This window comes from Schistocerca americana, chromosome 5 (genome assembly GCF_021461395.2).
Source record: "Schistocerca americana isolate TAMUIC-IGC-003095 chromosome 5, iqSchAmer2.1, whole genome shotgun sequence".
Lineage (NCBI taxonomy): Eukaryota > Metazoa > Arthropoda > Insecta > Orthoptera > Acrididae > Schistocerca > Schistocerca americana.
Window position 1 is genome coordinate 466,729,551 of NC_060123.1, and position 27,231 is coordinate 466,756,781.

The following is a 27,231-nucleotide window of genomic DNA, read 5'->3' on the forward strand; positions in this document are numbered from 1 at the left end:
TGCTAAACAGTTGTTAGATGGGATATATTCTGATATGAAATAATTTTGCAGTGTAATTTTTTCGATTTGGTGTTTCTCTCCCCCTCCCATCCACCCTCTCTCACTCTCTCTCTCTCTCTCTCTCTCTCTCTCTCTCTCTCTCTCTCTCTTTTGTTAATTGCTTTGCAACACATGTTTTGCACCAAGTTAGTGGACCAGTTCTCAGTGGCCAGTAATCATTTGTGTATGTTTTTTTATTAATGTTCAGATATTGCTAAGCAAAACAGCAGCTCCGCGAGTGTATGTTTATTGATGGTGATTGTTTTTCATGTTTTCATAGTGTGGGGTGACAGTACTACGTGTTATGCCTTGCGTGACTGTGTTTTGTGCACTGTAGAGAGCTTCAGGATGCTGTATTACATCACAGAACATCGATGCCACAATAGCCTGGGTGTGCAATCATTGTTTGGTAAACTGTCCTCGAATTTTGAGGCGCCGAATTTTAATTTAATTTAAAAAAAAACCATGGTGGTTTCTGAGCTAAGAATTCTGTAATGCTTGTGTAAGTTAAAATCGGTAGTCCGCCATTATAAATTCTCTAAGAGCATAACGCACATTTAACGCAATTTCGATAATTTCAGTTCATTATATTTAGCATAAATAACGAGAGTTATCGTATAGTCAGTTCATGTTTGAATACTTTCTCTGAAATGATTACCAAGTTTAAATTTCACTCAGTTCGTTGCTAATATAATCAAGGGTAGATTTCCATTCACTGATGCATTCGCCCGCACCTCGTGGTCGTGCGGTAGAGTTCTCGCTTCCCACGCCCGGATTCCCGGGTTCGATTCCCGGCGGGGTCAGGGATTTCCTCTGCTTCCTGATGGCTGGGTGTTGTGTGCTGTCCTTAGGTTAGGTTAGTTAGGTTTAAGTAGTTCTAAGTTCTAGGGGACTGATGACCATTGATGTTAAGTCCCATAGTGCTCAGAGCCATTTGAACCATTTTTGATCCATTCCTTAATAATCCAAACAGCACGATAACTTTTGAGTGCAGTACGTTATTATAAGATCTGATGGTCAGAACTGACTCAGCTGATACCAAATGCTTGGCTCTCAACAGCTAGTAGTTAATAAATCTTGAATGACAGTCAGAATTGTGTGTTGTGAGGCGAGATCTATTCCGTTATATAAATATTCATGCTACCTAACGGTGTGACGATCTTATATTAGCACTAGGAGACGAAGATGAATCCCCACTAGTAATTATTATCTATAGTCTTATGTAGAAGTCCTAATGTGGAGGGGAGAGGTAACTATGATATGACTGTCAACTTGGGGGATAATCTCTCCACATCAAGATCCCTCTGTTGCTATTGATGTGAGGGAAACCTTCACTCAATCCAAGCCAAAGTAAATTCCCAGTACTTGATTGTATTCGGTATAGGAGGATAATTAATTAATTGTCCGCCAGGGGGCCCGGTTTCGATTCCTGGCTTGATTGGAAATTTTTCCGCTCAGCGACTGTGTGTTTGTGTCGTCTTTATCATCATCATTTCATCCTCATCGACGGGCAAGTCACCGAAGTGGCCTCACCTCAAAAGGCTTGCACTGGACGATCGGGTCTACCCGCCGGGAAGCCCTCTCCACACGACTTTTTAAATTAATTACCCGAGAGAAATTAAGTCAGGGAGCATTATCCGTTGTGCTTCATTTCAATTAATTGAGTGATGAAAATTAACTAATATTAATCAATTAATTAACTGGACAGTAATTCAAAAGAAACCCTGTTGCCACAAGCCATAGAAAGCAGTGAGAGGTACCTTCAAGCAATAACCATCTGAAGTATTAACAAATGAGACAACCAAGCGCCCTTAGCAGGTATGAATGAATCTCAGATTCGATAATAGCAGATGATGAAATCAGACAAGCAGGTAGAGGTGCGTCTGCAAAGTTACCGAATTTATGGATGTTCCTTGGCCATTACCAGAGGCGAGGCATGATTCTTAATAGGGTATGTGACCATCACGGTGGCAAAGCACGCCCTGCAACGTGCTCCCATGTTGTCCACGAAGTTGGCGAGGACTCTTGTTGTAGGACGTTCCATTCCAGAGCAGGTGAATGAGCTCTAGACACGAGAGGATATTCGGCGAATGGACTGGCCTCCCCGTACCCCAACTTACACCTCATCAACCACGTGTGGGATGCGCGGTTGTGACGTATTGCTGCAGTTTCACATACCACCAAAAACCATCCAACAGAATGAATGTTTATTTCGCAGTGGAGTGTCGGCTGATATTAAACTTCCTGCCATATTTAAACTGGGGGCCGGACCGAAACTGGAACCTAGAATATTTGCTCATGCAGAAAGCAGCCAAAACAAGAAATGGTTCAAATGGCTCTGAGCACTATGGGACTTAACTGCTGAGGTCATCAATCCCCTAGAACTTAGAACTACTTAAACCTAACTAACCTAAGGACGTCACAGACATCCATGCCCGAGGCAGGATTCGAACCTGCGACAGTAGTGGTTGCGCGTTTCCAGACTGTAGCGCCTGGAACCATTCGGCCACAGGGGGCGGCGCAGCCAAAACAAAAAATCTGTGATCATACGAAATATATTTAATATAATTTTTATTCTAATAGAGTCTTGCGGACCCTTCTGACATAGCTCACGGAGCCCTGGGGGTCCGCGGACCACCTGTTGGGAACCACTGCACTCGACTATTTGTAATGGGATACACATTTAGTTTTCCTTTTGTCGGTATCAGTTTGGTGATTCATTTTCCCAGAGAATTTCACTTCACCCGTATGAAACGTCATCAAAATATGTACGTCGCTTTTGTCATGCCACTTCAAACCTACCATCTACATCTACATCTACATTTATACCCCGCAAGCCACCCATCAGTGTGTGGCGGAGGGCACTTTACGTGCCACTGTCATTACCTCCCTTTTCTGTTCCAGTCGCGTATGGTTCGCGGGAAGAACGACTGTCTGAAAGCCTCCGTGCGCGCTCGAATCTCTCTTATTTTACATTCGTGATCTTCTTGGGAGGTATAGGTAGGGGGAAGCAATATATTCGATACCTCATCCAGAAACGCACCCTCTCGAAACCTGGCGAGCAAGCTACACCGCGATGCAGAGCGCCTCTCTTGCAGAATCTGCCACTTGAGTTTGCTAAACATCTCCGTAACGCTATAACGGTTACCAAGTAACCCTGTGACTAAACGCGCCGCTCTTCTTTGGATCTTCTCTATCTCCTCCGTTAACACGATCTGCTACGGATCCCACACTGATGAGCAATACTCAAGTATAAATCGAACGAGTGTTTTGTAATCCACCACCTTTTTTGATGGACTACATTTTCTATGGACTCTCCCAATGAATCTCAACCTGGTACCCGCCATACCAACAATTAATTTTATATGATCATTCCACTTCAAATCGTTCCGCACGCATACTCCCAGATATTTTACAGAAGTAACTGCTACTAGTGTTTGTTCCGCTATCATATAATCATACAATAAAGGATCCTTCTTTCTATGTATTCACAATACATTACATTTGTCTATGTTAAGGGTCAGTTGCCACTCCCTGCACCAAGCGCCTATCCGCTGCAGATCTTCCTGCATTTCGCTACATTTTTCTAATGCTGCAACTTCTCTGTACACTACAGCATCATCCGCGAAAAGCCGCATAGAACTTCCGACACTATCTACTAGGACATTTATATATATATTGTAAATAGCAAGGGTCCCATAACACACCCCTGTGGCACGCCAGAGGTTACTTTAACGTCTGTAGACGTCTCTCCATTTAGAACAACATGCTGTGTTCTGTTTGCTAAAAACGTATGTGAAAATTTATGTGAAAATTTCTGCAGGATACCTTCACTATTTGCCAGCAGAACTGCATCGCCAGCGTAACTGTCTCTGATTTCTCCATCCTATAACTACTGCCAACCCATACATTCTTTATCACATTGCCCATGACAATATTAAAAACTAGCGTGCTCAAAGATTCACCTCGTCTAATACACCCATTAACTTGTACACAGCTAGTTAACATGGAACCTATTTTGGCCTGGATGTAGTTTTGGAATAAATGTCTTCAGTTGTTTTTAGTAAGTTGGAAGTAATGCCACGATTGTTGAGCGTGTTTGCCAGATTTGCTAACTGATTCGTATGGAAATCTTTCTGAGAATCAGAAAAACAAAGATAAGCTTGTCTTTTGTTTCCAATGATCATGTCCACAACAACCTGTCTAAAGATGAACACTGTATCTGTTCACGACCGACCAGGTCTACAACCATACTGCTCCTTGCAAGCCTTATAATAATGTTTTTAATTCCTGTTACTTTGTTAAGTGTTTAATAACTGAATTATCCATATTAATCCTTCTGCAGTTGGATGGTTCTCTTTTGTGTCCTCTTTAGTATGTGAGAATAGTAAGTTTAGTTCACTATTCATATGGAGCTTTAATAAGAGTTATAACATTGTTAACTAACTTGGTTCATTTTTCAGTTAGTCGATATCCTCCATACTACACTGATTCATTGGGAATCCTTCCAGTCACTGAAAATTACAAATTTTTGGCAGAGTTACAGATTCTTCTTCCCCTGCAAGCAAAACAGTGGTACCAACGTTTACTTGTATGCCGATATCTGATTTCTTTTGTTTTTCTGATAATTTCTTATCTTTAAACGACGCTGTTCGGTATTCAACACATGATTTCTCATTCATGTCGTTAACATTCAAAATTTTGTTTAATTCTTTCCTCTGCTTCATTAGCCTCCAAATTTTAAATTTGTTTCTGTGGCCAATAGATGATCCATATTTTTAGAAAAGATTTCCCATCCTTTTTAATATAACAATTCACTAGTGATTTTGTTTCATTATGAGTGCTTTCTAATCTTCATACGGCTCTTGCGTTTTCAATGCCGCATATTTCAAATAGACAAACGCCTTCTTTTTAAACATTTCTTTGGCTCTTTGCATGTTTTTCTCTCTCTTTGTCATACTGCCATATCACTGGCATTTACTAACAAAATATTGAAATGTATATACCATTTGTTAGTACTCCTGGCACACTCAAGCTTCTTTCGCATATGCAAGTATACACTGAGGTAATAAGAATCATAAGGTAGCGATATGCACATACACACAGACGGTGTTAGATGGTGGTAGTACAGCGCACACAAGATACAAAAGGGCTGTGCATTGGAGGAGTTGTCTTTTGTACACAGGTGACTAGTGTGAGAGGATTTCCGACGTGATTATGGCCGCCCTATGGGAATTAACAGACTTTGAACGCGGGACTAAAGTGCTCGTCATTTATGTTGGCGGCCGAGTTTAGGTTCGCTCTGCGCATCTGACGTCACAAAACACAGTCAGCCAATGAACAGAGAACGACGTTGCCAGATCTCGACTGCAGTGCAGAGAATGGACGAGTGTCTTCAGTTTTAGAAACGTTCAGTCATAAATAAGGTAACAGAACAAAAGCAATGTCTTGATAGCAGACTTTCTTTTATACTGCTTTCTCGCAATAAAGAACAGCGATAATTGTTTATTTCCTATTGTACTTCGACAAAGCGTGAGTAATTCATAGTTATACCAACAGTGTTTGTCTGTATTTTGCGTGAGGTGTTATAGTTCTCTTGGCATCCATCATGCAGTCGAGCCGTGATAGCGTAACGGTTAAGATGTTTGGCTTATATGTGAAAGGTTATGAGTTCAAACCTTGTGTGGTGGTTAATATTTTCATTATTTAAAAACATTATTGATGTGCCTTACTTCACGAATTATATTCGTTTGAATGCAATTTTTTGAAATTTCTAGTGCTTTGTTTCTTCATTAACCCTTTCGCTGCTATAGACACGTGCTCCCCGCATTCCGCACTGTGGGCGATTTTATCATCACTGCACTGCTCGCCTGTGCAGACACATGGTGTTCCCACTGCTTTGACACGCTTATCATTCGATTTCACAAAAACTATTTGGCCCAAAAATTTGATTTTTACACGTCTTCTTGACTGATACCTTCCCCCCATAAATGACTTAATTTTGTTTCTATGTTCAACGCAATTATTATGCAGCATTAAATGTAGTAAACCATTGCACGAAATTTTGAAGAGTTTGCAGAGGTAGAAGTCCATAGCGTATACTTTCCGTATGGTCGATTTTAGTAGCCACAATGTTGAGAATGAAATGTGGACAAGATACCTAAATTTCATATAAAATTTACTGTATAACGATATCTCATTTAGTTTAAGTAACACCTATGTGTCGTATGTAATATTGAGAAATATTCCGTCTTTCGCGACTGTAATAAAAGTTTTATTTACACTGGACGCGTTTGGCTTTATTTTAAAGCACTTCAATCAATGAAGGGTATGGCACATACAAAATGGTACTCATGTTCTCTTTCTCGTTTTTGTTCCACAGTCGCAGTTTTACCAATGGTACTGAAATATATTCCTCTTCTGCAACTGTAATAAGCGACTTATTTAGACCAGAAGCGTTTTTCTCTTTTGAAACATCTTCAGTGGACAGTATTTTGTCTCCTCCATTGCCAAGTCACCTTTCGTAGTTTTGTGCTGTGGTAACACGATATTCAACATTTGTGTTGGCTGATCAGTGTTTTAGCAAATAAATGATGTTTGTGTGTGCCACACACAAAAATTATATTTGACATAGCTCAGAGCACTTCGCTGATAGACGGTATATTCATGTCCTAATGTTTTTGTAAGTCCACAGTTTTGTTTAATGTATTTTGTCTTCTTGCTTTTGATTGATTGAAGTGCTTTAAAATAAAGCCAAACGTGCTCAGTGTAAATAAAACTTTTGTTACAGTGGCGAAAGACGGAATATTTCTCAATATTACATACGACACCAATGTGGTACTTAAATGAGATATTGTTACACAGTAAATTTTATATGAAATTTAGGTATCTTGTCCACATTTCATTCTCAACATTGTGGCAACTAAAATCGACCATACGGAAAGTATATTCGATGGGCTTTTACCTCTGCAAACTCTTCAAAATTTCGTGCAATGGTTTACTATATTTAATGCTGCATAATAACTGCGTTGAAAATCGAAACAAAATTGTCATTTATGGGGGGAAGGTATCAGTCAAGAAGATGTGAAAAAATCTAATTTTTGGGCCAAATAATTTTTGTGGAATCGAATGATAAGAGTGTCAAAGCAGTCGGAACACGATGTGTCTGCACAGGCGAGCAGTGCAGTGACAAAATCGCGCACAGCGCGGAATGCAGGGAGCACGTCTTTGTAGCAGCGAAGGGGTTAATGCGGCCATGGTGGCTTTACTTAATGAAATGCGCGCTCCCACCTAAACGTAAGCTTGCGAACTATGCTATACTATGGCGCTGCTTCTATTGGCGCGTGCGTCGTGTGCAACTGGCAACGCAGCAATCTCCCGCGTCTGGGCGGGCATGCGCGAGCCGCCAAGATAAAAGAATTGAACTATAGTTGGAGCTAGACGCGTGGAACATTCCAGTCTGGAAATCGTTAGGGAATTCAATATTCCGAGATCCACAGTGTCAAGACTGTGGCGATAATACATTTCGGGCACAATATCTCCGACTACGAACAAGACAGTGCTGACGGCCTTAACGGCCGAGAGCAACGACGTTTGCGTCGATTTGTCAAAGCTAATAGACACTGCGTGAAATAATCGCAAACATCAATGGAGGACGCACGATGAACGTACCTGTTCGTGGCGAAGTTTGGCGTTTATGAGCTATGACGGTAAAGCGCCTTTGGTAACAGCACGACATCGCCTGGAGCGCCCTACTGGGCTCGTGACAATAGCGATGGAACCCAAACGACAGAAAAACCACGGACTGGTCAGATGAGTCCCGATTTCAGTTGTAAGAGCTGATAGGCTGGTGGTAGGCTACCACACGTAGCCATGGACCCAAATTGTCAACAATGCACTGTCCCAGCTAGTGGTAGCTCAATAATGGTGTGGGATGTGAGATATAAAGGAATTCAGACGTTGGCTGTGAGTGGGGATTGATTTAAATCAATTTGGATAGTTGAAAATTTGTGCCGGACCAGGATTCGAACCGAGTCTCTTGCTTACTAGGCAGGTGAACTGACTACTGCGCCATCCATACACAGTGGTCATGGCAACTGCATGCACTACCACAGTACCCCTCCCATCAGACCCTAATTCACATCTTAGCCACACAGAAATTATCTTGCTTCCTTTGCGCGTTGTCCTCATTAGTCTTGAGATGTGTTTGCATCTTGTTATTTTTATCCACTTAGATACTATTTGCAGCCATTCATAGGCTTAATGCTCCCAAACAACGATGGACTTTTGTGAATGTCAATGCGCCATGTCGTTGGGCCACATTTGATCACGATTGATTTGAAAAATAGTTTGGACAGTTCGAGAGAACGATTTAGTCACTCAGATCGCCCGACATGTACCCTATCGAACATTTATGGGAAATAATCTACAGGTCAGTTGTTGCACAAAATCCATCTCTGGCAACCCCTTTATTATGGACGGCTATAGAGGCAGCATGGCTCAGTATTTCTGCAGAGGACTTCCAACGACTGGTTGAGTTCCTGCTCTAAACTAGCAAATCCTCGCCCCCGAAACTATATTACGAGGTATCTCATTACTTTCGCCATCTCAGTGTACGTCTTAGCACGACTACAGTACACGGATAATGTACGTCGCTAGCATTTAAAGCCTTAAATATCACTACGAAAGGTAGGAAATCTGCTGAAGTGATGGACAAGAAAATGAATGTCTATTTCTAAGATTTAGGGTATCTAAAATTATAGTTTGAGAGACCTTTGTAGGACCTGTAAGCAAACAAAGCATGAGGTATAGAGATTCCAACAGAATTATTAATATTATTCGAGCAAATGTCAAGCAAAGGATTATTTAAGTTACTGTGTTTGAATGTATGAGAATCATCCTTTTGAAAGAGTGTCATTCACAAAATGATAAAAACATCAAAGACGGATACATTTGAGAATATAATTAGCTCAAGCCCCTAAGATGTTGAGAAGAGCTGTATGCTAAACAACTGAAAGGAAAAGTTAGGGTTATTTAGAGAGTAAAATTTTCTTTACATCAGGTAAAGACTCGAGAAAAGCACTTCTTTCTTTGTAGTTGATGACCGAGTTTAGGTTTAACAAAAATTAAGATACTTTCAAACGACCTGCAAACCTAGAAAGTATGTCCGATGCGAAGCTTGTGGTAGTAGATGGGTAATACACGATATAAACAACAACGAAGAAGGAGCAACAAGAATGTAAGGGCGAGGAAGAAGTGACCGAACTAGACAGGGATGCAGTCTTCCTCCAATACTGTTCAATCTGTACGTGTTATATAGCCGGAATGCGGCAAAACCGGAAATGACATGAGACCCAGCGGAGGTAGGCCCACTGGCCGGGAGCATCGGAAGCGAACTTCAAGAAAGTAACAGGTCGACAACAACAAATAATGGCGGAGAACGGAGACTCGAGACAGAATAACAACGAGTCCAGCGAGCAAACGGAAATCGAAAACGAAGACTAGCGAATTCAGAACCAAGACAACGGTGTGTATGTTGATCAATATTGCCGCGCAGAGAAATCACAACTGCCCTGTCTGGCTGTCGTTGCTGCAGCGCTCGCGGCGGCGACAGCAGCGCCCGAAAACCTAGCCGCACTACCTAACGGTCCTCATTGATTTCCACAGAGTATGGCGAACCTTGAAGCACGCCAAGCTGGGATACATGAGAGAAGCAGTACAAGGAAGGTTCAACAGTGAGATTAAAATTCAGGGTGAAAGAATATCAGTGCTTACATATTTATCATAAGCGAAAGTAAAGAAAAATTACAAGAACATCTTTGAGCCGTGGCGACTCTCTGGATATCGACCCTTTCCCTCTGTTTTGATCTTCGGCCATCACTTAGAGCACGATGTGGCGCACTGTACGAGAGAGGAAAGGGGTCTTTGGAAAGAGATCAGAGCACTACGAGCCAGCAAGTGCCTTGCGAAGTCGTCGTCGGTTTGGCCGGCGTCGGCAGTATTATCCTAGGCATGGAGAATTCATGCTGTCAGAAGTGGGCTCTTGAAAATATTTGAAGGTGAGTTTCCTGCGTTTTATTTTAACATGTTTCCTGGCCCCTATATCTGCAGGTGTGTTGACCATGAAGTTATTTTAATTGTAGTTTCCTGTTTGCCCCAGGAACTCTGATTCATATCCATGATTTATTGTGTTGTGCAGAACAGTAATTCAAGTTATCCGGCCCAGCATTAGAGTTGCTTCGCTGACATTGTTACCTTGAAAATCAGTGATGAATGTGGGTGTTTGTTATTTTACCCTCTCTCAGTACTGACATTTACTCTGTCTACTGCCTATCTGGATATTATCTCTGAACGGGATATGTAATGCCTATGTGGCTGATTTATAATTGGATACTTGGTGAACTAGTTTCATGGCAGTTTTGATGTAGTTTAGACCTGAGCATTTCAATAATTAAATTTTTTGTTCACTTGATTTGGCTGTAGCCTCCTGTCTGTTTGTAACTCATATTTTGTACAGTCAGTTGAAATTGTGTCAGTGCATAGAGGTTCCTTGGGATGTTCTGGGCTTAACTGTGTTAATTTGTTTTGGTATGCGCGCAGTTGGGAAGTCCGTAATTTAATATTTACTAGTGCGTGGTTTGTACTGTAGGTATCTACGCTAAACTTGGCTTCTTAAGGGCCTCTTAATGCTTGAGTTTTCGAGCCTGGTTGGGGCTTGTGATTTTTGTTTCCCACCTCCGCAGTCTATCGGTACACTGAATGAGAATTTCACTCTGCAGCGGAGTGTGCTCTGATATGAAACTTACTGGCAGATTAAAACTGTGTGCCGGAGTGAGAGTCTAACTCGGGAACTTTGCCTTTGGCGCTCAAGTGCTCTATCAACTTATATAAAAGGAAAGAAAGAAAATCACCTCTTCCACTTCAGGCTTTGGCCCCTATCACTCATACAAGCTCCAAAAACCTATCTACCCTAAAAACAAAAACAAAGCTAGTGCCACCGCCACTTTCATCCTAAAGCTAACTAGGAAGGCCGTTCACCACATCCTCAGATTCCGCCCGCGAACAAAAATTAAATATGCCTCTGAACATTTTATTTTAAAAAAAGAAAAGAAGAAAGGAAATGGTACAATACTTTATTATATTCTATTTGTTGCTCGTTTTGTTCTCATTAAGATATTTGTAATTTTTGTTGTTGTTCTATTTTTCTTTTTTTCCGTCGGGGGTTGTCCACAGCAGCCGGACGGCGGGATGTCCTGCATTCTGCCACATAATCACATTCCCGGAATCAAAACGTGTCGTTTGACATCAGGTCTGAAGTATCAAGGCTGTAGCCAACGACAAAAGATGAATGACAGATCCCAGGCGTTTTAAACCATAGCCATTTGGCTAATTGAGTATACTGCAGAAGAAACTATGCCATTAAAGAAAATCTTAGGTACCAAACAAGCTGCTACGTCTTCTTATGGGGAAACATCAAGTTAAGAACTTAATGGAACATTGTTGAAGTAAATAGTGGGCCATGTTTTACTGGTTAACTTTGTTACGAGGACGTATAAATGTTTGAAAACAACATGATTACGGGCAGAATTATAAGATGTACTACATTAAGTATTAACCGAAGAATTTAGGTTGTTTCCATTACACATATATTTAGTAGTACCGTATCTACTCGGAGAATTAAAGGTTTTAAGTTCTATCTTTTATTTCCTCTAAGAACGCGGGAAGTACGTATCTTGCATACACGATCATAGGCCTAATTTCTTCAGGTATACATGTTTTGATACTTAACGTTAGTTTAACTTCATTACGTTACTACATTAATAGTATACACGTGTATTAGTGGCTTTTGTGATCTGTAGTTAATAGAATATTATTGTTATTGCCTAGACAAATTTTGTTAAAAGTATTGTAAACAACCATGAGCAAGAAGTATTTGAGCTGACATAGGAAATTCTGTTATGGGGTTCTGTGCATCTGTTGTGGCAGATGGTTGCATTCGGGTGAATATAGTGCCGTGGGAATCGAAGAAGTAAATGGGTACCTTCCATGCTTCACTCAGCGAGGGTGAAACAACCTATAATTCTCTTCTCACACCGGGTAGCGTACCATACGACGCATTACGCCGTAAAATTGTGTAGTTACTCGTTAAATAATTCCAGAAATCTAACACCCCGGCAACGCTCTCATTAAAAAAGTATGACAGTGATATATCCTTAACCCACACCGTGGCGTTATGACGAGTAGCAGGGAAGTAAATGACGTCGGGATGGATCAGCTCGGTGGGCGGGCCCTACGGACTGAGGCGTCCGCCGTAACGACAAAGCCAACATAGGCCGTGTGAGGAGCCAGCAGTCGGCAGCCGTACCACAAATGAAATGGTGAATGTTGGTGTCGACAGCGGCGCATCTGGGGCAGAGAGGATCCTCGGCAAGATGGATCATGTGTAAACGTTGTCGGGTGGGGAATTTTTCCATCGTTATCACATACCACAGCGCCCTGACCGTGGTGGGAAGGAAAGGGGAGTGTATGTTACTCCACACCCGTCTCCAGCCAAGCGTCGGATGTCGGCGTTCAACGAAATTAGCATGCAGCAATCGTTGAAAGTAGCGGTAGAAGTCCTTGGTGTTAGGATCCCGCGTGGTCGGCAAGACATCCAACAGATAGCTCATGTCGACCAGACAGGTGCGAATGTGACACAGTGCTGGCGTGATATGTCCAACAGGAATCGGCGGACGGATGGATTGAGGCACCACCTCCTGAACTAGTGTACGAGGGAGGGTAGCCACGTCTGAAGTACGTAGGCGATGCATCGTCCGCAGGAAGAGAGCGCGCGCCCTGTTGTGCACGTTTATCAATCCAATGCCGCTTACATGGGTGGGCAACGTTAGCGTGTCGTAACGGTTCTTGAACACCCTACCCTCACTGACGAAATGACCGAAGGCCGCCTGGAACTTGGCAGCGACCGTAGCAGCCGTCGGGAGAACGTGTGTGTAATGATTAAGTTTCGGAGCGAGGTACACGTTGACAAAATGTACACGCATGATCAAGTCAAGTGTTCGAAAGTTATGGAGGCGAACTTGCGTGCGTATAACATTAAGTAGTCTGCAATACGTGTATGCTGCTGTACGCTGCACGTTCCCATGGAAGGTCACTCCCAAACACTTCATCGCCGGGACTCTGGTAATGGGCACTGGCGTACTCGTTTGTAGTCCTCTGTCCACATCCATGCAGCGCGACTTTCGCAGATTGATACGGCTCCCGGCCACCTATACGTATTGATGAAGCCACCCGATGGCCGTACATGTATCTTCTGCGGACCTCCCCAAGAATACTACATCGTCCGCATAGGCACAACATTTAAAATGTACATCGCGGAGGCGAATGCCCTCCAAACGCTGTCGTAGACCATGAAGTGCAGGCTCGAGGGCGACAGCGAAGAGAAAGGCTGATAGGGCATCCTTGTCGCACTGAACGCTCTATAGTGAACGGTGGTGAACGGTAGCCATTGACGAGAACTGTGGAAGGGGCTCCGTGGATGAGAGGGAGAACCACACCTGCCGATATTGAGGACAGTCCCATCTTCTGTAAGACAGCGTGCAGGAAATGGTGGTCAACTCGGTCAAATGCGTGGTCCAGCCAACAGGGCTACCCAAGCACGACTCACGCCGCATCCTCACAGCTTTACTTCCGCCAGTACCTCGCCTCCTACTGTGAGGATCGGGCGTGAGTCGTGCTTGGATATCACAGTTGGTAAAACACTTGCCTGCGAAAGGCAAAGGTCCCAAGTTCGAGTCCCGGTCCGGCACACAGGTTTAATCAGCCAGGAAGTTTCAGGCTGCCTGTTGTTCGCATACGACATCACTGGTGTCTTCTTAAATTTGTTGAAAAACCTACGGCTGTGGCACTCCATGACTATCTTTCCAGTTACTGTGTGTGTCCTCAAAATGAATACATGGTAAACCTTGTCATCAAAAATTAATGAAAGCACTTATGGCTAGTCTCCTTCATGCTGAACGATTGACTTCTGGTTCTTGAGAGCAATAACTGCAAATGACGCTGATTTTAAAATGAAATGTTGCTTCATCACTGATGTGAAAGCAGATCATTCCTGTGTTCACAGAACAAACGAGTTCAGGAGCTCCATGTATTTCCGTGTTTGTGGGTAGGTCGAAATGAACTTTTACGTTATAGGGTCGGTGACAGATTTATTGAATATAAGAGTTACAAGGGATGATGGGGATTAGTGGTGGATGCTGTACTCGGCCCAGGACTTGGCGTACTTCTTCCTGTATTCTCCAGATGGGTCGTACTTGTCCAGCAGCTTCTTCATGAGGTCTGGGTGGCGGCGCGAGACCTCTCCGAAGAAACCTCCGATCTTCTTGTGCTGTGTCTCAGTGCACTTTGCGCAGTCTGTACGCACTATTTCGGGCAGCACCTCTGCAAAGGAAAATACGGTTACAATCGTAGAAGTGTATTGTGCTTCGCGATGGAGTCCTATTTAGTATGTGTAGGTTGGGTGAGCAGTGCGTATATTGCTGACTTAGTCGCTAGGGTCCTCGGGTGTCAAAACACAACTACTCCTTAATTTTTCTGGAAATACTACTGTATCGTCTCAACAATTCTGCCACATAATCACATTCCCAGATTCAAAACGTGTCGTTTGAGATCAGGTCTGAAGTATCAAGGTTGTAGCCAACGACAAAAGATGAATGACAGATCCCAGGCGTTTTAAAACATAGCCATTTGGCTAATTGAGTATACTGCAAAAGAAACTATGCCATTAAAGAAAAACTTAGGTACCAACCAAGCTGCTACGTCTTCTGATGGGGAAACATCAAGTCAAGAACTTAATGGAACATTGTTGAAGTAAATAGTGGGCCATGTTTTACTGGTTAACTTTGTTACGAGGACGTATAAATGTTTGAAAACAACATGATTACGGGCAGAATTATAAGATGTACTACATTAAGTATTAACCGAAGAATTTAGGTTGTTTTAACTACACATATATTTAGTAGTACCGTATCTTCTCGGGGAATTAAAGGTTTTAAGTTCCACCTTTTATTTCCTCTAAGAACGCGGGAAGTACGTATCTTGCATTCACGATCATATGCCTAATTTCTTCAGGTATACATTTTTTGATATTTAACTTTAGTTTAACTTCATTACGTTACTACACTCCTGGAAATGGAAAACAGAACACATTGACACCGGTGTGTCAGACCCACCATACTTGCCCCGGACACTGCGAGAGGGCTGTACAAGCAATGATCACACGCACGGCACAGCGGACACACTAGGAACCGCGGTGTTGGCCGTCGAATGGCGCTAGCTGCGCAGCATTTGTGCACCGCCGCCGTCAGTGTCAGCCAGTTTGCCGTGGCATACGGAGCTCCATCGCAGTCTTTAACACCGGTAGCATGCCGCGACAGCGTGGACGTGAACCGTATGTGCAGTTGACGGACTTAGAGCGAGGGCGTATAGTGGGCATGCGGGAGGCCGGGTGGACGTACCGCCGAATTGCTCAACACGTGGGGCGTGAGGTCTCCACAGTACATCGATGTTGTCGCCAGTGGTCGGCGGAAGGTGCACGTGCCCGTCGACCTGGGACCGGACCGCAGCGACGCACGGATGCACGCCAAGACCGTTGGATCCTACGCAGTGCCGTAGGGGACCGCACCGCCACTTCCCAGAAAATTAGGGACACTGTTGCTCCTGGGGTATCGGCGAGGACCATTCGCAACCGTCTCCATGAAGCTGGGCTACGGTCCCGCACACCGTTAGGCCGTCTTCCGCTCACGCCCCAACATCGTGCAGCCCGCCTCCAGTGGTGTCGCGACAGGCGTGAATGGAGGGACGAATGGAGACGTGTCTTCTTCAGCGATGAGAGTCGCGTCTGCCTTGGTGCCATTGATGGTCGTATGCGTGTTTGGCGCCGTGCAGGTGAGCGCCACAATCAGGACTGCATACGACCGAGGCACACAGGGCCAACACCTGGCATCATGGTGTGGGGAGCGATCTCCTACACTGGCCGTACACCACTGGTGATCGTCGAGGGGACACTGAATAGTGCACGGTACATCCAAACCGTCATCGAACCCATCGTTCTACCATTCCTAGACCGGCAAGGGAACTTGCTGTTCCAACAGGACAATGCACGTCCGCATGTATCCCGTGCCACCCAACGTGCTCTAGAAGGTGTAAGTCAACTACCCTGGCCAGCAAGATCTCCGGATCTGTCCCCCGTTGAGCGTGTTTGGGACTGGATGAAGTGTCGTCTCACGCGGTCTGCACGTCCAGCACGAATGCTGGTTCAACTGAGGCGCCAGGTGGAAATGGCATGGCAAGCCGTTCCACAGGACTACATCCAGCATCTCTACGATCGTCTCCATGGGAGAATAGCAGCCTGCATTGCTGCGAAAGGTGGATATACACTGTACTAATGCCGACATTGTGCATGCTCTGTTGCCTGTGTCTATGTGCCTGTGGTTCTGTCAGTGTGATCATGTGATGTATCTGACCCCAGGAATGTGTCAATAAAGTTTCCCCTCCCTGGGACAATGAATTCACGGTGTTCTTATTTCAATTTCCAGGAGTGTATATTAATAGTATACACGTGTATTAGTGGCTTTTGTGATCTGTAGTTAATAGAATATTATTGTTATTGCCTAGACAAATTTTGTTAAAAGTATTGTAAACAACCATGAGCAAGAAGTGTTTGAGCTGACATAGGAAATTCAGTTATGGGGTTCTGTGCATCTGTTGTGGCAGATGGTTGCATTCGGGTGAATACAGTGCCATGGGAATCGGAGAAGTAAATGGGTACCTTCCATGTTATTGCAGATTATGTTCAAGGGATAGGAAAATAGCGGAACAGGAAGGTGGGAAGTGATAGCAAGGAACAGGGGCCACAGAAGGATAACAATATCAGATAGTTTCATCATTGGCACAAACAACAGATTTGCCTTGCTACCTCAATCAGCTAAGGAAGAGTCTTAAGTAGATGAAAGTGTATTCAGCACTCAAGAGACTCTCACTAGGAAACCAACTGTTGCAAAAAATGTAGAAAGTAGGAGGAAAGTTCTTAGGTAGTAGCCATGGAAGAGGTGTGGGCCAGATTTTGCAGGAAAAATTAGGTGACAGGTACAAAGTCACAAGTATTATCAATCGCAGTCCATGTCGTAGCCAAGTGATAGAGGATGTAGCATCATTGTGCAAAGATTTTACAAAGGAGGATCATGTTGTGGTAGTGGGTGGAGCGGGAAACAGTATTGATAGGGATCAGGGCTACAATATTAAGTGTGACGTAGTGAAAATAGCATCTGCAACGAACCATACAAATGTTGTCTTGGTTCGTGCAATCATACAGTATGACTGGCCCCAATTGAACAGCTCTGTCATGAAGGTCAATATGAAGCTATATCAGTTTCTTCAGGTGGCTACTTTGTCAAGCATAGGTTTGGTTCCTGATGGTATTGGTAGGTGGGACTTCACAAGACATGGGCTGCGTCTCGATAGGAAAGGGAAGGGTAAACTGGCTGGGATGATAGCAAAGTCTTTAAGTGGGGGCACTGGAATTCGTGGGAGTACTTTTTTAGGCTAAGATCAGTATCGAATCATCCTACATTGATTGAAATCAATCTTCATGAAAAGTTCAGACAGGCAGGTACTAGAGATGTGAAAATATCACAAGATTCTCATAACAGTACAGTGAAAAATAATGTTAGTATGTCACAAGATTCACATAAAAGCAGAGGAAAAATAATATTAATATATTGCATCAGAATGTCAGGGGATTTAAAAACAAAGTAGATAAGCTTCTTGTTTGCATAGAAGATTTAGAAACGGAGGGTGGAATAGATTTACTATGCCTGCCTGACCATCATATCATCACAGGTATGGAAATGGTAAATGTAGGTGGATATAAGCTTTCCGCACATGTAAGTAGAGACACTATGGAGAGAGGAGGAGATGCCATATATGTTAAAAAGGAAAAATTTGGGAAATAAAAAATTTTGTGTAGAGAAACACACAGAAGATTGTACATGTGAGCTTAAACTAAATAAAGACACTTTTACAATTGTAGCCATTTCCCCACTAGGAAATTATCAACTATTTTTGAAAAACTTGGATTATTTGTTGTGCTACCAGTCAGACAAAGGAAAGCAAATTATTGTTTGTGGGGATTTCAACGTAGATGTTGTGAAGGAGTCGGATCGAAGGCTCGACCTTGAAGTATTACTTGATTCTTTTAATTTGACATCAGTTATTGATTTTCCTACTCGAGTGGTAAAGGAAAGCAGCACACTGATACATAACTTTCTCATAGACCAAGATAAATGTAATTAAATAAAAATTGTTCCTGTTAAGAATGGTCTGTCTGATTATGTTGCGCCGGCCGAAGTGGCCATGCGGTTAAAGGCGCTGCAGTCTGGAACCGCAAAACCGCTACGGTCGCAGGTTCGAATCCTGCCTCGGGCATGGAGGTTTACCTAGTTCCAAGTTCTAGGGGACTAATGACCTCCGCAGTTGAGTCCCATAGTGCTCAGAGCCATTTGATCATGATGCACAGCTAGTTACAGTATATGATATAGCTCCATACAGTAATGCAAAACAGTCCTCCAAAATAGTGTGCTCCATTAACGATTTAACACTTCAAAATTTTAGGGAAATCCTGCAACAGACTGGGATGAGGTGTGAGGGAACATGATGCTAAATTAAAATTTAACCTATTTCATGATACCTTTGAGAGTATATTTGAAAACAGTTTCCTAAGAAAACAGTGAAATATACTTGTAAGAAACCATGTAAAAAAGCCATGGCTTAATAAAGGGATAAAAATATCTTGTAAACAGAAAAGAGAAATGTATCTTATAGCTAGGAGGAGTAATGATCTCAAAACAATGAAAAGTTACAAAAACTGCTGAGGTGTACAGGGAACATGATGCTAATTTAAAATTTAACCTATTTTGTGATACCTTTGAGAGTACATTTGAAACAGTTTCCTAAGAAAATAGTGAAATAAAATTGTAAGAATCCAGGTAAATAAGCCATGGCTTACTAAAGGGATAAAAATATCTTGTAAACAGAAAAGGGAAATATATCTTATAGGTAGGAGGAGTAATGATCACAAAACAATGAAAAATTATGAAAACTACTGCACTTATTAGGAAAAGGTATTAAAAAGTTCGGAACTATGTGCATTATATCTGAGATTAGCACATCTCATAATATCATTAAAACAATTTGGAATATTGTGAAAAGGGGAACAGGGCAACCGAGAGCACAGGAAGATTGTATTTCTATCAAACACAATGAAAAGTTTGTTAACAAGAAGTCAGAAGTAGAAAACATTTTAATAATCATTTTTTAAGTGTTGTAGAGAAGATAGGTCCGTGATATTCATTAGAAAATGCAAAGCAGTATAGGGAAGAAGCAGTACCTACGCAATTTGTTAAAATTGAAATTCAACCCACCTCTCCCACTGAAATTATGAAAATAATAAATTCACTCAGAAGTAAAAGTTCATATGGAATTGATGGCATTTCCAACAGAGTATTAAAAAGCTGTTCTCAACAAATAAGTAGGATTCCCAGCCACATATGTAGTAGCTCACTGAAACAGGGAATTTTTTCCAGACAGAGTGAAATATGTTATTGTTAAACCATCGCATAAAAAGGGGATGGATCTGATACTAACAACTATCGCCCAATCACACTTCTGACATCTTTATCCAAAATTCTTGAAAAAGAAATGTATGGTTGGTTGGTTGGTTTGAGGAAGGAGACCAGACAGCGTGGTCATCGGTCTCATCGGATTAGGGAAGGATGGGGAAGGAAGTCGGCCGTGCCCTTTCAGAGGAACCATCCCGGCATTTGCCTCGAGTGATTTAGGGAAATCACGGAAAACCTAAATCAGGATGGCCGGACGCGGGATTGAACCGTCGTCCTTACGAATGCGAGTCCAGTGTCTAACCACTGCGCCACCTCGCTCGGTAGATGTGTATGGAAGTGTAGCATTACACATATTTGTAAAAATGAAGTACTAACAAAATGTCAGTTTGGTTTTCAGAAAAGCTTTTCAACAGAAAATGCTATATATGCTTTCACTGATCAAATATTAAATGCAATGAATAACCGAACATCACAAATGCAAACACTAGTGTTGATATACGTTTATTTCTTTCCACAGCGACACATCACTCTGTTAGTGATGGACCAACGGTCATTGACAGTGCCGGTTTTTATCGCCACCCCACTATCAAGATAATTCCTCTTTCTCTTCTTGCTAACCACGTAAAACAAATAGTATTATATTATTCACTAAGGAAGAAGATATATAGGTGGCCTGGCGTTGCGTTACAGGGTAAGGAGATACGCTACACAGCTAATCAAATGTACATGCCTCGGAAAAGTTGACTGGTACTGCAGTAAAGCAGGATTTCCCTAATTTTACCCTGGGGACCAATAAGCTCTATATATTCTGATAGAAGAATTAATTCCCTGTATGGACCAGAGTATGGTCTCGGAGGTTGTTCACTGTGCACTACATAGTTCTTGCAGTATCACCCACAGTTGACTGGAATTTCAGGCTGACTTATACCTTTATCCCAACCCATATTTTTATTTCTAAGCAAACTTATTTAAATTCGGGGAACAATCATATTCCAATCGTCATTGCTCCATTGGGACCCCTTTACTGCCATCTGCAGCTACCCGATTACTGGATACAGACTCACTGTATTCATGGTACAGGTCTCATTTTGAGTGTGAGCTTGTGGTGTGGGATTGGATTGGATTGGATTGTTTGGGGGAAGAGACCAAACAGCGAGGTCATCGGTCTCATCGGATTAGGGAAGGATTGGGAACGAAGTCGGCCGTGCCCTTTCAAAGGAATCATCCCGGCATTTGCCTGGACTATTTAGGAAAATCACGGAAAACCTAAATCTGGATGGCCGGATGCTGGATTGAACCGTCGTCCTCCCGAATGCGAGTACAGTATGCTAACCGCTGCGCCACCTCGCTCGGTGTCATGTGGGCTATACCATCCTACTGGGTAGCAGAGTGTAGGCTACGATGGGTCTCACCCTTGAGCGCCTTCCCGGCGGGTCTGCACGCTGCGTCTCCTTCTTCCAGCAGGCAGCGCATCGCATCCTGGACTCGAGTTTCATCCGACAGCAGTTCCTTCAGGTCCAGGCTGTCGAACGTCGCCGGGTACTTCTCCTGCAACACAGCACACCACTCGCTGTAACCAGAGGTCTCATTGCATGCACACTAATTCGTATTGCCGAATAAAAGTGGCGGTATCACCCGTACCCTTCCAGAGGTACCATCCTGGCTATCGCTTTAAACTGTAACTCGGGAGCCTGTTGGGGAACTGGAGCCACCATCTTCACGAAAACGTTCTTAGCACCTTACCAATGCTCCACCTCACTCAGTACATTTCTGAAGTCTTCCTTAATGATTTGTTGAAGACATATGTACCAAAATTAGCAAATTAGCAAAATTAGCAATAAATGTTTGCTTAGTGTGTACTTAAATTACGCGATTAATTTTATATGTACAAAAGATGAAATTGTCGTTAACGACTACGTTCCAAAACTTAGTCACCTAACTCAGGTACAGCACGAGAAGAAGAAGAGGAAACTCGAAAAACGACAGCGGAAATTGATCGTTGATACTGTCACTTATATTTCAAACTAGAACTCTGTTGCTTTACATATACACATGCTGTGCAGGCGCTTACTGTGACTCTGTTTGAAATAGAAATATAGACCCATCGCAAACAGTTACTAAATTTTAAGTTCCTCTTATATTATTATTTTCGACGTATTTTGGAGGCTTTGTTCCTTCAACAGCTGCTGGTTCGCAGGTTTAGTTCCATTTACATTGTTCTTAGAAAGTCAGCGATGTAGAAGTATGTAGGTTTTAGATTTATCGCTTTTTGTTCAGAATTCTTTTGGTGGATTCATAAGACGAAATACTCCCTTAATATTTGTTGCTTACCTTTCTCGAGGGCGCTGCATTTGGACTTAACACATCCAGACTTTACGGACATCACTAGAAATGTTACACACACCTAGCGTTTCCTCGTTGAGTGAGGTATTACATAGTTTTTCTATCCATGAATATGTTAATTTTTTACAGTTTTTTTACGTTAAAGAGTAATGTGTTTAGTCTGTTTCTCAAATATGTCATCCATTTAATTAAAAACACTAAAGCGTATGACAGAATTTGAATTCTGAATGATACTGTATAACTCTACTCTGATTGTAATTTGATATATTTGCAAAATTAACATTTTCTAAAAAAAAGGATCTATAATAAATAAAACTAAGTGGAATCTGTTGCATATGATGTGGTTTCAGAGAAGAGGCAAGTTTCGCTAAGGTCCTTATTACTTTTGTGTGTTCGTTCTCAATCGTTTCGTTCAGAATGACAGCTCACTGTCGTATTTGGTTTCTGTGTCCTTCTGAGCTTTACACAATATTTTACTTTATACCCAATGATTGTGCATTCTAAATGGTCTGTCAGTTTTTTTAACCAGTTTTTGACATTGTACTACAATTTTTTGCTAAACTTCACTATTTGTGGAAAACTTTAACATAAAAGAGATTTTTAACTATCGTAGGCAAAAAGGCATCATGGATGCCCAGCTGCAGACCTATATTTTACAAATGTAGCTAATTAATTACGAATTGGAGACTCCCTTTCCGTATTGTCTTATCACAAATACATTTTACACTCCTGGAAATTGAAATAAGAACACCGTGAATTCATTGTCCCAGGAAGGGGAAACTTGATTGACACATTCCTGGGGTCAGATACATCACATGATCACACTGACAGAACCTCAGGCACATAGACACAGGCAATAGAGCATGCACAATGTCGGCACTAATACAGTGTATATCCACCTTTCGCAGCAATGCAGGCTGCTATTCTCCCATGGAGACGATCGTAGAGATGCTGGATGTAGTCCTGTGGAACGGCTTGCCATGCCATTTCCACCTGGCGCCTCAGTTGGACCAGCATTCGTGCTGGACGTGCAGACCGCGTGAGGCGACGCTTCATCCAGTCCCAAACATGCTCAATGGGGGACAGATCCAGAGATCTTTCGGGCCAGGGTAATTGACTTACACCTTCTAGAGCACGTTGGGTGGCACGGGATACATGCTGACGTGCATTGTCCTGTTGGAACAGCAAGTTCCCTTGCCGGTCTAGGAATGGTAGAACGATGGGTTCGATGACGGTTTGGATGTACCGTGCACTATTCAGTGTCCCCTCGACGATCACCAGTGGTGTACGGCCAGTGTAGGAGATCGCTCCCCACGCCATGATGCCGGGTGTTGGCCCTGTGTGCCTCGGTCGTATGCAGTCCTGATTGTGGCGCTCTCCTGCACGGCGCCAAACACGCATACGACCATCATTGTTACCAAGGCAGAAGCGACTCTCCTCGCTGAAGACGACACGTCTCCATTCGTCCCTCCATTCACGCCTGTCGCGACACCACTGGAGGCGGGCTGCACGATGTTGGGGCGTGAGCGGAAGACGGCCTAACGTTGTGCGGGACCGTAGCCTAGCTTCATGGAGACGGTTGCGAATGGTCCTCGCCGATACCCCAGGAGCAACAGTGTCCCTAATTTGCTGGGACGTGGCGGTGCGGTCCCCTACGGCAGTGCGTAGGATCCTACGGTCTCGGCGTGCATCCGTGCGTCGCTGCGGTCCGGTCCCAGGTCGACGGGCACGTGCACCTTCCGCCGACCACTGGCGACAACATCGATGTACTGTGGAGACCTCACGCCCCACGTGTTGAGCAATTCGGCGGTACGTCCACCCGGCCTCCCGCATGCCCACTATACGCCCTCGCTCAAAGTCCGTCAACTGCACATACGGTTCACGTCCAGGCTGTCGCGGCATGCTACCAGTGTTAAAGACTGCGATGGAGCTCCGAATGCCACGGCAAACTGGCTGACACTGACGGCGGCGGTGCACAAATGCTGCGCAGCTAGCGCCATTCGACGGCCAACACCGCGGTTCCTGGTGTGTCCGCTGTGCCGTGCGTTTGATCATTGCTCGTACAGCCCTCTCGCAGTGTCCGGAGCAAGTATGGTGGGTCTGACACACCGGTGTCAATGTGTTCTTTTTTCCATTTCCAGGAGTGTATTTGTTTAAAAGTGTTTATTAACTGTATAATATATATATATATAGCATTGTCATAGATAATAACTGTTGCTAGTGTGGTAGTCCATTACCTCTGTCTGTATTACAAGTTGATTTTTCTACGTGAATTTACTTTCCTAGACGATAAACATATTTGTCATTGTCGCCTTGAGTTGTGATTTATCTATCGCTACTACGACCTAACGTGCTTGCTGTAGTTGAAAATGTTAGTCAGTTTAATAAGTCACGGATGCAAAATACTTAAGTGAATTCTTTGTAGACGAATGGAAAAACTGGTAGAAGCCGACCTCGGGGAAGATCAGTTTGGTTTCTGTAGAAATATAGGAACACGTGAGACAATACTGACCGTACGACTTATCTTAGAAGCTAGATTAAGGAAAGGCAAACCTACGCTTCTAGCATTTGTAGACTTAGAGAAAGCTTTTGACAATGTTGCCTGGAATACTCTCTTTCAAATTCTGAAGGTGGCAGGGGTAAAATACAGGGAGCGAAAGGCTATTTACAATTTGTACAGAAACCAGATGGCAATTATAAGAGTCGAGGGACATGAAAGGGAAGCAGTGGTTGGGACGGGAGTGAGACAGGGTTGTAGCCTCTCCCCGATGTTATTCAATCTGTATATTGAGCAGGCAGTGAAGGAAACAAAAGTAAAATTCGGAGTAGGTATTAAAATCCATGGAGAAGAAATAAAAACTTAGAGGTTCGCCGATGACATTGTAATTCTGTCAGAGACAGCAAAGGACTTGGAGAAGAGCAGTTGAACGGAGTGGATAGTGTCTTAAAAGGAAGATATAAGATGAACATCAACAAAAGCAAAACGGGGATAATGGAATGTAGTCGAATTAAGTCAGGTGATGCTGAGGGAATTAGATTAGGAAATGAGACACTTAAAGTAGTAAAGGAGTTTGGCTATTTGTGGAGCAAAATAATGACGATGGTCGAAGTAGAGAGGATATAAAATGTGGACTGGCAATGGCAAGGGAAGCGTTTCTGAAGAAAGATTTTTTAACTACGAGTATAGATTTAAGTGACTGGAAGTTGTTTCTGAAAGTATTTGTATGGAGTGTAGCCATGTAAGGAAGTGAAACATGGACGATAACTAGTTTGGACAAGAAGAGAATAGAAGCTTTCGAAATGTGGTGCTACAGCAGAATGCTTACGATTAGATGGGTAGATCATATAACTAATGAGGAGATATTGAATAGGATTGGGGAGAAGAGGAGCTTGTGGCACAACTTGACTAGAAGAAGGGATCGGTTGGTGGGACATGTTCTGAGACATCAAGGGATCACCAATTTAGTACTGGAGGGCAGCGTGGAGGGTAAAAATCGTAGACGGAGACAAAGAGGTGAATACACTAAGCAGATTCAGAAGGATGTAGGCTGCAGTAGGTACTGGGAGATGAAGAAGCTTGCACAGGATAGAGTAGCATGGAGAGCTGCATCAAACCCGTCTCAGGACTGAAGACCACAACAACAACAACAACAACCAGTGGATGTGAATGAACCATGGAATGAAACATGGGAGCAAAAATGGAAGAAAAATTTCAGGACAAGTCTTTAATGAAGGTGTAAAATTCAAATCAACATAGAAATTTATCTAAATATGGAAGCAATTTTGGATACCATGATGGAAAGGACTATGCCAATTTCACAGACTGAATAAAAGTAAGTTGTCGTACGACATATTCAACTGCTGGGTGGTTATAATTAAACTGAAGCTACTCACGAATCAGGATGCCCTGTAATTGTTGATGGTAGCGAGACCTGGTAATTATGCTAGTGCATTAATGTGGAACCTATGTAAGCTGGAAAAAATTATTTCCCAATCTGGCCACAAGGCGCAATTCTAGCCCTGTAAAACATCTCGCCGACGTTTCCGGTGCCCACATTCAACAAATTGTGTAAGCAACGGTTAATAATAAAGTTAACAGTATTCCTTTCTCACTTGTTTAACATATTCTTCCCACGTCCTGTTCCTAATCCATTACATATGGAAAAATTTCTATACTTCTCGCATTCACAGTGCCAGATTTGCATCTAGTGGCAAAAATTGGAAAAAATTCTTTTTCCAGCGTAAGTCGGTTCCACTTTAAAGCAGTAGAATATTTACCAAGTGTCGGTGCTGTATGACACTCACAGTCGACACTGGGCCACTGTGAGTAGCTCCACTTTAATTATAACCACCTGGTAGGTTTTGAAGAAGACAGCTGAAGTTAGGAATGATTACAAAGTTGAAGTCATATATTCCGTATTGAAACTACGGCAGTCTAAGAAAGTGTAAAATGAGATATCTGAAATATTTGGGACCCCATACAGTACATCATTGTACGAGAATGGCAGCATGGGGCTTCTGACATTACCCACCAGACTGCTTCTAGACTTATTTGAAAAGAAAGGTCCTACAGCAGTTCCTTTGTGGTGCACCTGAAGTACGTTTGCTGCCTGAAAGCTCTGTGGACAACTGTGTATGAAGAATTGTGGGCGCTTATGGAAGACTGTGTTCAACTGAAGACTTTGCACTAGAAACGCGGCGTGGCCCTTGCGACGAGAAGTGATGCTTACCTCGGCGGCCGCGACGAGCACCACGGAGGCGCAGAAGAGCAGAGCTACGTAGCGGTTCATGCTGCTGGTGTCGGTGGTGTGAGCTACCTGTTGTCGACTGTGCCGCAGTGACGGGTGACGCGGCTTATATGCTGGCCTGGCGTGGCCTGGAGAGGCGGCGTATCGCGCTGTGGCTGCCGGAGGAGAGAGCGGGGGGCGCAAACCCGACACCACAGCCCCACTGGTTCACAGCGGGCCACGGCCGGTTACCACCTCCACCACCACTGCCGGTGTTCCACATTGATTACAAGCCACGACCTAGTCTCCTCAAACACTCTCCACCGCCTCACACAAATGCCGAAGACACATCAAGGTTCAGGTATCATCGTTGACCAAAGCTTTCTTATTAAATTTTGTGAGTTACAAAGTAACTTTCGTTTTTTCTAGGCGAATTCTCAGCCTGTATT

The 27,231-nt window shown here is 43.2% G+C and overlaps 1 protein-coding gene across 1 annotated transcript in view; it reads right to left on the reverse strand.

Annotated features, from left to right (window-relative positions):
* The window catches only part of LOC124616444, a 164,797-nt gene extending 137,952 nt beyond the window's left edge, over window positions 1–26,845 (reverse strand). Inside the window, exons 1-2 of the mRNA XM_047144753.1 lie at window positions 26,786–26,845; window positions 14,298–14,473 (exon numbers count right to left, since the gene is read on the reverse strand). Coding sequence (XP_047000709.1) covers window positions 14,298–14,473; window positions 26,786–26,845 — 236 coding nt within the window. The remainder of the gene's footprint in view (window positions 1–14,297; window positions 14,474–26,785) is intronic.
* Window positions 26,846–27,231: the final 386 nt, after the last annotated feature.